The 11,907-nt window shown below is 37.9% G+C and overlaps 1 protein-coding gene across 2 annotated transcripts in view; it reads left to right on the top strand.

Moving 5' to 3' along the window:
• The window catches only part of LOC132097856 (F-BAR domain only protein 1-like), a 43,181-nt gene that overhangs the window by 14,931 nt on the left and 16,343 nt on the right, over nt 1-11,907 (top strand). For both annotated transcript variants that reach the window (XM_059503819.1, XM_059503820.1), the window contains exons 2-5: nt 145-198; nt 8,957-9,048; nt 10,990-11,064; nt 11,704-11,845. In XM_059503819.1, the coding sequence (XP_059359802.1) occupies nt 166-198; nt 8,957-9,048; nt 10,990-11,064; nt 11,704-11,845 (342 nt within the window). In that variant the 5' untranslated portion in view covers nt 145-165. The remainder of the gene's footprint in view (nt 1-144; nt 199-8,956; nt 9,049-10,989; nt 11,065-11,703; nt 11,846-11,907) is intronic.

The following is an 11,907-nucleotide window of genomic DNA, read 5'->3' as shown; positions in this document are numbered from 1 at the left end:
TTGAATTCACAATTTTGCTGACATTTTCCTAAAATAAGTTAAACTGGTAAAAAAGCTCTGGGCCATATTATATATTATATTGTACAATATATATTATATTGTAATATTATATCTGGGCCATAACCCTCTTCTTTTCTTTTTCAGAACTCTCTAGGAACCCCCTAAATGGAGATGGCATATTTCAAGAACAATTTTTGGGTAAGTCTGTCACATTTCTTATGCAATGGGGTTTTTTAGTGTTTCAGCTTTGTAGCGGTACAGTAAGAGAAAATGTTTACTCAGCGTATATATTGTACAGTTGCCTTGTAAGCAATTTGGGATTCATATGCTGACTGTTTCAGTCGTGTCATTTAAAATATGAAGGAGGGATGGAGAGAGGAAAGAACAAAGAGAGAAAGAAGTAAGAGAACAAAAGCAGAGGGCCAGGGCTTTGTCAGCGTTCCCATGAGGACAGCCATGCTCTGCTCTTACAGCACACCTGGCAGGGTTATTTCAGGTGCGTCCTACTTTAATACCCAGCCTGCCTCTCTCAAAGAACGAGGGATAAGAGAGAGAAATCAAGGCAGAACATTGTGGAACCACTGCTACTGAAAACAGGCCACATTATAACAGTACAGAAGCATTACAGCGAGATAAAGACCTCCATATGTTAAAGCAATTTACAACAACTAGTGCAAATGTAAAGTGACATTTTTGCCTCCCTCTAAACATAAGTAAACAGCATACAGTGATGGTTTCCTTCCTGTTTAGTCTGAACAGCCTTTCTTTCATTTGTAGTCTCGACTGAGGGTTTTTATTTTTATATTCCTCTTTTGTGTGGTTGCAGCCTTTGGTCTGCTGACCGGTTTCAGCAAGGTCATTTAGTTGTCTGGCTTTGTGTCAGAGGACATTGGTAGATGCAGTGACCTCCACTTTTGTGTTCTTACACAAAGCTGGTTTAAAACACGCCCCCCACCAAACTCCCAAGCATCCATGCAGAACTATTATTCACTCTGGACCCCCTCATCGCTCATGCAGATGTATGCAGACGCTCTGGCCTTCACTCTTTTCTGTTACTCTGAAAACCAGTTTTTAAAATCATCATGAAATCAAAGTCACCCAGTTTACTTTCATTTTGGTTTTTTGGTGCTTGATTACATCTTTGTCAAAAGAAAGAAAAAAATCCAGATAAATGAATATTTATTTAGTCATTCTTGTTTTTTTCCTAGTAGTAAATGAACTATAAAACAATTTTATTTATATAAGACCCCCAGCTAGTTGCATTATTTTAATAGAATATGTTTATAATATTTATAATAATTATGTAAATGCATAATATTCTATTTTTCTTTTCTTTTCTTTTTTTTGCTATGATGTTTTGTAGGTGGTTATTCTGGTGATCTGGTTGGTTGGTTTGATCATGGAATTACAGAAGTAAAAATGATTTGAAACACTGATTCATGTTGACTTTAAAGAAATAGATTTTCATTCTAATGTGTGTCTGTATGTAATCAAAATCGTGCATGTTCGTCCTTCTCTGACTGTTTCTGCAGTACTGAATGAAAATACCTGTGTGAAATGACTGAGACGACACATTTGGGTAATTACTGAAAATGCATGATTAATTAAGTCTCAGAGAGGGAATTCGCAATCGCAGTGATTAAGCACTTTCCTTATTTGGCATGTGCGTCTTCATCCTTATGACTGTCTTCGATCTGTTTCCTCCTCAGATGGAAAACAGGATGTTCAGCAGGCAGATGTTTGTCACACAACAGAGAGCTCGTTTAACAGCCTAATCAGTTCATTTAGTTTCACTATTACTGTTCTGTTTCGCTTTTGAGGTTGGATGCAGATTTTCTCAGTGTCACATTAAAGAGTTCATGGCTTTGGCGCTTCATATTAGCTGATTGAGTCCCAACTGATTGCCTATAACAGGTGTCTCGTTACCATCGTGTCACACAAGAAACATTTCATGATGGGTAAAAGCAAAGAGCTCTCTCAAGACCCTTGCAACCTTATTTTTGCACTTAATACTGATAGCATTGGTAACAGAAGAATTTTCTATACTCCTGAATGTTCCAGTGAGCACTTGTGTTGGGGCCATAATTTGGAAGTGGAAAAAACATTATTTTTGCATAAACTGGCCACAACCAGATGCTTTTCGCAAGATTTCTGAAAATAATTATCAGAACAGTTGTCTAAGAGCCAAGGACCACTTGTAGAGGGCTTTAGAAAGATCTGGAATAAGCAAGTACAATTGTTTAAAAAAATAAATAAAACACACCATGTTTGGATTTCAAATGGAGGTCAAATGACACTGCACATCACCCCAAAACATCATGGTGTGGCAAAATTCATATAATTGAAAGGATGAATTGAAAAATGTACCAAGACATTCTTGATAAATATCTGCTGCCATCTACCAGGATGATGAAGATAACATGGGTGGACATTCCAGCAAGACAATGATCCCAAACACAGCCAAGGAAACTCTCATTTGGTTTCAGAAAAAGAAAGTAAAGCTGCTAGAATGGCCCAGGAAATCACCTGACTTGAATTCATTAGAAAATCTATGGAAAGAACTAAATATTAGAGTTCATAGAAGAGGCCCACAGAACCTTCAAGTTTGTGTGGAAGAATGGGTCAAAATCACAAATGCAACCAAAACATATAACATGAAAATTTATTTAAAATGTTCACTTCACATCCTGTTCCTCAGTTGGGACATTCACAACAAAAAATAGGCCTACACATTTTTTTTAATATAAAGAAAAATTTATTATATATATATATATATATATATATATATATATATATATATATATATATATATATATATATATATATATATAAAAATCAGGTCACACACAAGTTCAACAATCTTCAGGATTCTGTGCTAAATGTATAAAATAATGAAGTAAATAATAAAATAATTAAAATATAAATAATGTGTAAAATAATGTCAATCCACATTAGGAAACAACACAAGCAAGGAACCCCAGTTGTAGAAAAAATGCATTCATTTAGAAAATAAATAAATAAAAATGAAAAAATAAAGCTGGAAACTTATTGTTTGGTTGCTACTATGGGCTCAATGCTAAAAAACTTTTCTGAAAATAACCAAATTACATTTCCATGCAGCTGTCTGTATGCATGAGCTTTGGATGTGTGCGTGTGTCACTGTGCGCTGATAACTTCTCACAAGCGCTAGACAATTCCATCAACTATCCAGAGCGTCTTTTACATTCACCTTTCAGGCAGTCTTATCGTCTCATATTGATATCGTACCGTATTGATTTTTGAAATCTAATTTTTTGAGTAAGGCATTGTTAGATGCCAGTGCCAGTGTCTCATATGCAAGGATTTGATTTCAAATACAGTATCATAACTATTTAACAATATCTTGTGATTTTAAATCTGTATTTAACTTCAGAGATCTTAAAGTAAGAAGAGGTGCTAAAGTCTGATTTTGTGGTGGCTGTGCTTTAAAATTAAATGATTAAATTATAAGTACTCACACAGCCAAAATAGGCATGGATAACTTTAAAAGATAGATCTTTGGATTTTAAGAACTGATATAAAGAACAAGAACACTGTTTTAAGGCATTTAGCATTAATTTAAGCTTGATTGTGATCATTGAACAAGACTGTACAAGTCAAATACAAGTCTGTATTTCTTATAGTTTAAAACGGCATTTTCATTTTGCGCCCACCCTATTCAAAATAAAGGGTGTACTCAGACTAGGCACGGTTGCCATGAACCGGGCCCGAGTACGATTGTCCCCCCTCCCCCTCCGGCCTGCACTCACATAGGGTTTCAGCATTCGTGCCGGAGCACGCTTACGTCATTATGGTGCGACGGTTTCGGGATAAACAGGAAGAGCGGCGCTCTCTGAACACAATGGAGTCACATTTATTTATTTATATAGCGCTTTAAACAAAATACATTGCGTCAAAGCAACTGAACAACATTCATTAGGAAAACAGTGTCAATAATGCAAAATGATAGTTAAAGGCAGTTCATCATTGGATTCAGTTGTGTCATCTCTGTTCAGTTAAATAAAGGAGTCCATCGCTCTGTTTTCTTTATGGATAATTTTGTGTCGTTTGGTCCACAGCCTGTTGTTAAACAGATGTGTAGCCTTAGTGGCGCGAAAATTTTCACGTAATCGTGCTGCTCGTATGAGGAGGTTTGCAAGGTAGCCTACCGGCTGAAGTGCAGCAAGGACTTTGCTGCTTTGACGTCACGCGTCCTGTTCCGTGCTCCAGCACGGTTAGCGCTCACACTGCATGCGAACCGCGCCCGAGTCCAACTGAACCGTGCTCTGGCCCACCTCTTCCAAGCGGGCCAGGGCCGGCTAATCGAGCCGTGCCCGGGCACAGTTCGGAGCACTCACACTAGTCAAACGAACCGCGCTTTGGTGGTCAAACGCACTCGGGCACGGTTCAAACTGGCTAGTGTGAGTACACCCAAAATCACATCCTACTTCTTGGAGCCACTGGGAGCTCATAGAGCTGCACTGACAGTAGTATGTGAAAAGGTTTTTGGAGGGACTACCATGAACATAGTGTTCTGTTCTGTCGTTTGTGTGTGTTAAGTGGGTTTCACATGATTGCCTCACTGCCCTGAGCATCATGGCATTGGAACGCCCTGCGATCATCTAGTTACTACTTTCATGAGGCATGGCTCATTTATGAAACTCCATATTAGTCCTTACAAAGTTATCTTCCCTATTTGTGTTGTACCGCACGGGGGTAATTAAAATCAAGTGAGACTGGTTACTTTTTGCAGACTAACACAGGTTGTCATTGTGTGGTGGTTCTTAGAAGATGCTACTGTTGAAAGTTCAGCCACATGTTCAGGCTGTCTTTTAGTGACAAAAAAATGACAGTGACGTGACATTCAGCCAAGAATGGTGATCCATACTCAGAATTCGTGCTCTGCATTTAACCCATCCGAAGTGCACACACACCACAGTGAACACACACACACACTGTGAACACACACCCGGAGCAGTGGGCAGCCATTTATGCAGCAGCGCCCTGGAGCAGTTGGGGGTTTGGGGCCTTGCTCAAGGGCACCTAAGTTGCAACCTTTCGATTGCGAGTCCGACTCTCTAACCATTAGGCCACAACTTCCCCGTAAAAAAAACCTTGGACAGTGCCCGAGGTTCGATCTCTGCTTGCGGTCTTCTCTGTATTTTAACAGAGAAGCCCATTGACAAGGCATGACGGGAAAGTTAGAGGTTTATAAAACCCTCTTCAGAATAGCTCTCAAAATTTGATGACATTTTGTGTTGTAATATTTTTTTCTCAGAAATTGCTGTTACATTTGGCAATTAATTAAAAAGAAATGGCAAGTAATATCAAATTAAACATGACATTTAAGTAGAATGACTGAAATGGTATTTTTAGTAGAAATTGTATATTTATATTAAATGTGCATTTAATAGGCCTTGAACTGATAAATACACACTGTATGTCAAAATTTCCATCTTTGCAAGAATCCAGGGTAAATATAATAATTTAGGTATTAAGTGAAAGCAAAAAGCTCAGGAAGAAAAACACGTTTAACAGTATATTGGATCTGGGCAGCTCTTAAAGTGACAGCACTCTAATATTTTTGTCTATTATTCATGTTAAAGGGGTGGTTTACCCTTTTTTTTCTAGGCTTGATTGTGTTTATGGGGTGCAGTCTAACATGTGTTCATGCTTTGTTTTTAAAAAAAACACATTATTTTTCACATAATTTACCTTTATTCCACACCGATCTGTCCCCTCTCTGACAAATGCCTCAATTTATTTCCTGTCATTATGAAGCCCCGACCTCAGATATGCAATAGGCTGAGATTGGTCAGCTGGCTCAGTGTGTTGTAATTCATTAAACCGCCTCGAGTGTGTCTCAACACCCCCATCCCCCCCCCCCCCCCCCCGTCTCAAGCTCAGAATGTGTTGTATTGTATTGTAAACAATGACGTCCACTATATTACTTATCAATTTAAGCTGCTTTGGAATCCATTAGAATCGTTATAAGACTTTTTACGTGCACCCTTACTTTTCTTTTCCTCTTCTCTAAAACAGCGCGGCATGGCCTTGTTCCTGGGGGCGGGGCTTATCTGGGTTTGTGACGTAACAGACCTGGGAAGAAGCTGGTTGTAGTCCCTTACCAGCCGTTTTTGTAGGCATTAAAATGCCAGAATTTTATAAGACAATATCTCCGCTTGCATTGAGCGCTGCAACTTTGCAGATATTGTTTATGCTCAAACAGCAACATTACAAACTAACTAACATTAAAAAAGTGATTTGCAGTCAACCACTCCTTTAAACAAACGACAAAAGAGAGCAAATCTTTCACTTCTCTTGACTAAATCACTTGTAACTTTAATAATAAGAAATATATATTTAATTTACACAGTGAAGAATATGCAGCGTTTTTATACTTTTGATTGTTTTATACAATGTATCATTTCTTAATTATTTGTCTACTGTAGTTTTTTGTCCTATTGCTTGTAATTAGATACTTATTCTTATTTAATCACTGACTATTTACTTATCTTCAGTGAGGTTTTTATTTTTTTTAAATTAGGCTAGCATTGGCTTTTCACCCTTCACAAGTGCCACTTCCTGAGAGGAGAGATCAAATTAAATTTTTGAACAGCATTGGCTCTCGTTTTTAACAGAAGGAGTACTCCAGCCCCGACACACACGTATGCCTGTCACCTTATGGAATGAGCCGTCATGTGTCTCCCGCTCTCTCTGGGTCTCACAGTTACCAGGGGAACCCTGTTGCTTTAGCAACTGCTATCTTGGTAGGAGACACGTTAATACGGAGAGGATTGGAGTTTCTCTTTCAACACCTGCAGCCCTGTTTAATGTCACTGCAGCTGTTCTGTTTCTTGCTATGTCTATCATGCTCTCTTCAAGCACAAAGCGTCCTCTGTGGCAGCATCACGTTAGATAAGGTGAATGGCAGATACGGCTGTATACTTTGCAAATGAACTTCAGGGAATGAAGCTATGAAAGAACAGAAATACTCTGGGTGTCAGCAGATGGCCTATCATTCCATTTGCTTTCAGCATCGAATTCTGACTGAAGTGTCAGGGGGAAAAGACTGTCAGTTTACTTGCCAGATACTTGTTTACCATCACATGCATATAAAAAAAGAGAGGGAAGTGAGAGAATTGGGCAGGGAGGAAAGAGAGAGAGCACTTTAAAAGGGGTGCTGTTCTACCTGTGCTGTGTGGGCAGAGCAGAGAGAATCATGGGAGATCAGTTTTCCAAAGGGGTCAGGTTTCACTAAGCATACTGGCCACACAACAAACATCAGCTGTTGTTTTCATTTTGGTTTAAGATTAAAATTACATGTTGGTTGCAACTGGTTTTGTTATTTTGGATCCTCAGTTCTTTAAACAGCACATTTCTGTGATCATGTTCAATTAAAAGACTGAAATTGAACACTAGAAGGGTCCATGGGTAACTGGAACCCTAGTCTGAATCTGACTATAGTGCCATAGGAACTTCGTAAAGTACAAGACTAAACCCACTTTTTCAGCTGATTGATTTTCACCTTAATTTTCTTCATAGGGATTTTTAACCAAACCCCTCACGACGTTGCGTCATTTGATTCAATTTTTTTTTAGACTATTTGATTGCTTGATTTGGTTCAGTTTTTTTTTTTTGTACTTCACCACACCATTGTAGGGGCTCTGTCACTGGCCAAAATCTATTCTGATGACCTCTACTGTCCCCTGTGGGACACTGAAGCCTGACCTTTGACCTACTTTTATGTATAATCTGAATTTCGTATTTTAGAATCTTCAGTATAGAGTTTGGAAGTTCTTCATATAAAAACTTGAAGCTGCAGTTTTTGGTATGATCGGAATTTTGTATTTTAGAATTTAAAAAAAACAAAAAAAAAAACTTTGAAGCTGCATTTTTTTGTAATCTGAATATTTACAACTAGTTTCACCTCAGAACATCATAAAATTTGCTGTTTAAAAACACAAATGTATAAAATATACCACCACTGTTAAATGTCACTAAAATTATATCTAAAATTTAATCTAAATTTTTTATTTGAATATGCAAAATTCTAATTCATTTTCTGCTTTCATAAATTACTAGCTTTTGACTTGTAGCTCACAAGTTTTCACTTTCTCAATGACATCTAAAATGATTCAGTTTAGACCGAAGTGAAAAGTAGTGCTAAACTGCACAAATGAACATCACTTGTCTTCATCAGTAATATGCTTGTCATCAATATTTGTGACATTTTCAGTAAAGAAGCTTTTGTTTTGTAGTATGTTTTGGCTCTTCCCATTTCTATCCTTTCCTTTTTTTTTTTTACCTGGGAAGTTCTTTCTATGCTGTGGAGGTATTTATGGTAGTGACTGCCCTGGTTCTGTCATCTCTTTCTGTCTCTTGTTTGTTGACATTTTTCTGTTTGCTCAAAGAAAGGGGGCTATTTTTATACTTGCTAACTTTGACAGCAGGATGTGCTGTTACTTTGTTCCAAAGGTTATCATCTGAGGATCTCCCCACTGGGCCTTGACCTTTGAGGGAAATCTGTGTGTTGTGCTCCTTGCTCACGTGGCATATCTTACACACGCTGCTGTGCGATTCTTTTATTGTTGTATTTTAACTATACCACACTGCACTGATTTTGGACCTCAGTCAGATTCATGAAAGCTCACAGCGCAACTTGAGAAATTAGACTTCTTTATTTTTTGTAGTTCCTTCTGACTTTAAAATCCCTTACATGTTTTGAAGATGATGTTTGTTTACAAATGCTGACATTATGTACAGGCACATACTGTATTTTGTGCCTGCTGTAGTCAACGGCCCGCAGTCGACAGTCCAATCTTCCAAGTTCCTCTTGCTATTTTTATTTTAACACTTATTTGTTTCTGACAATGATTCATTTTTTTACACACACTGTAGGAATGCACCTTATGGTGGTGTGTTTATTTGTTCACAGGGAGAGAAGAATGCAGGTTTTGACATTCTCTACCACAACATGAAGCATGGACAGATCGCCGCCAAAGAGTTGGCTGAGTTCGTGCGTGAGAGGTGAGGTGTTGTTTTGGGAGGAGTCGTCATGATGATGGGGAGGCGGGGTGAGACGGTGTAACTGGTACTGTCAGGAATGTGCCAGCGTAAAATTTGTGTACTATTCCTCACTTCTTGTGTTTCTAACTCACCAGAAGCAGTTTTGTTTTAAACTGAAATTAAAGTTGGAATGTTTGTGTTATGATGTTTCAAAAACATTATGCTGCATTATACTGTTCCTTGTTAGTGTGATGTTAAGTTCCTTGTTATCCTATAATTTTACTATATTTAACACTGTGTATTAATTATTGTCTTATTTCATCTTTATTTTTAATGTTACATGACATACGATACTTTGTCGTTATTATAATGTTATGTCTTATCTGAAAATCTTATATTAATGTATGTTACATTATACTCTGTTGCAGTTTGATAATTTAATCTTACTATAAGATGTTACATAGTTGATGTTGCTTATTAGCATGCCTATTAATAACATATTAGCTGTTTATCAGTACTTAAGACATGATCCTACCCAATAACTAATCTTAACAACTACCTTACTATTAATAAGCAGTAAATTAGTAGTTAATTGAGGCAAAAGTCATAGTTAATGGTTTGTTAATAATGAGAATTTATCCTTAAAATAATGTGTGACCATTGAATCTTGTCGTATGGCATATCGTTTTTGCTCAGATTTTTTTTTTTTTTGCTCTTTGGTTCATTTCTTCACATCACAGTTCTGTCTTTCAGCACACAGCACTGAAGTGTCAAAACACACAAATCTGAGAGCAGCAGAGCAGTCCACTCATGCACACATCTACAATTCAGCATTCATAAAATGGCGTACATGCAGCATATATAACAGATGAAGAAAACTTGATCTTCATTTCGTTCCACTGACAGCATATGTGGGATGTGTGAGCATTCCTTTTGGTCTGTAGTAGACATTTGAGTTGGAGCTAATTGCAGTAATTAAAATGAAATCTCCAAAACGACTCTCTCATTCTGCAGAGAGAACAGAGACTACTAACAGCTCCGCCAAGCCTCCTGCCAACTTTCATAGTCTCTTTTATTCGTTATAATGGAGCTGGATGCAGGCACCCTCTGTCATGGACTGGAGGATTAAACTGTATTTTTTTATTTTTTATGTTAGAAATCCATCCAGGAATGCCCTGGAGGAGAGTGCTGAGAAATTGAGAGAGACAAATATGTCCCTGATAAAAGCATAGCTTGTGCAATAAATTACATAAATCAAATTTCAAAGGCCATTTTGCATCCACTCAGGACATTCTGCCTCAAAGTGGCTGTGTTCCTTGAAGAATCTGACTTGACTTTCCAATGTGCTGTCCCATCAGAAAGCAAAATTTCACTTCTAAGAATCAAATTAGATGTTTTCTAAGAGATAAAGCCAACAATATAGCTAGGCAAACTGGGATGATAATGACAACATCCCTTTTCCCATTAACAGACTTGTTTTCTGAAGTCCGAACAAAAAAGCTTGACTTATCCGAGAAGCAGATCACGTAGAGGTTGATAAGAAATATTTGGTGTTTTCAGCCTTGGCCATGACCCTATGAAACTACTGTGTTTTCTCACTCTTTTTGAGGAGTTGTTTTCCTGATCAAAGTCACATACAAAAACGTACCATGTCTATTTTTATTTTCTCATGGCTAATATTAAGTTACCACACTCTTTTTGAAAAAAAGAAAAACTGTAATAATTATGACATTTGGGTGTAGACCTTGCCTCACATAATTTTTTTTTCTTCTCAGATGTATTGTGGTGCACCATTATGAATATAAAACCTCTGCAACTTGCATCAAACTTTTGTGACCTTTTGAGGCATTAATGTTGGTGCTAAATCACTTTAATGCGAAAGTAAATTTGCTTTTGTGTTTATGTGCGAATCCATTACCTACTGACAATGTGTGTGTGTGTGTGTTTGTCTTTGCATTGAAGGGCAGCTATTGAGGAGACTTACTCAAAATCCATGAGCAAGCTCGCCAAGATAGCTAGCAATGGAAGCCCACTCGGGTGAGTGATGTTATACCTGCTATTATGTGATTAGGATTTTGACATTTTACAGGCTTGGTTGACCAGAGTATGTAAAAATATAGGACTTATTATAGTTATTATGTGTTAAAAATCACTACTGGCATGTGATTTTGTCATCTGGAGAAGAACCAAACTTTAAAAGGTTTTCTCTTGCAAATTTTAGCCTGCTGCTGACTTATAGATACTTATCAGCAGGGATATTCGAGAGGATTGTATGTGTTTATTTTTTTGTGTGCGAGTACGTGCGGTTGTGTGCAATTGGTCGAAAAGTCATTGCTATGGTTAGCTCTTTCCTCTTTCTGCTCTCTTCACCTCACTTCCTGTCTGCACAAGCATGTGCTAGTTGTCACAAAACAATCACACAGTGCTTTAACAGACTTTGCTTTGATGCAAAGTGGGCACAAAGCCAAATTTATTAAAGAATCAAGACCACAAACACAAAGCTAATAGAATTATAACTGAAATTTTTCCTACAAACTTTGTTTTGGGGTGTCTTTGGGAGTCAGGAGAAGTAGACTTACAAAAGCAAGGAAGCCTGTTGTTTTTCTGTGCTCTTAGAAATCAGAGCGGCTTACGCACTTCCATACATCAGCATCTAACCACCTGCTTTTCCCCCAGCACGTTCGCCCCCATGTGGGACGTGTTTCGCGTGTCCTCGGACAAACTGGCCCTCTGCCACCTGGAGCTCATGAGGAAGATGAACGACCTCATCCGTGACATCAACAAGTACAGTGAGGAGCAGGTCAAAATTCACCGCAAGGTAAATAAAGGGCTTTTAGCTTGATAGAATTTCTGCATGTGTCTCTGATAACTGGCTTTCGT

This window comes from Carassius carassius, chromosome 21, assembly GCF_963082965.1.
Source record: "Carassius carassius chromosome 21, fCarCar2.1, whole genome shotgun sequence".
Lineage (NCBI taxonomy): Eukaryota > Metazoa > Chordata > Actinopteri > Cypriniformes > Cyprinidae > Carassius > Carassius carassius.
The sequence above is the reverse complement of the archived record's forward strand: the minus strand, read 5'-3'. Positions and strand labels throughout refer to the sequence as shown.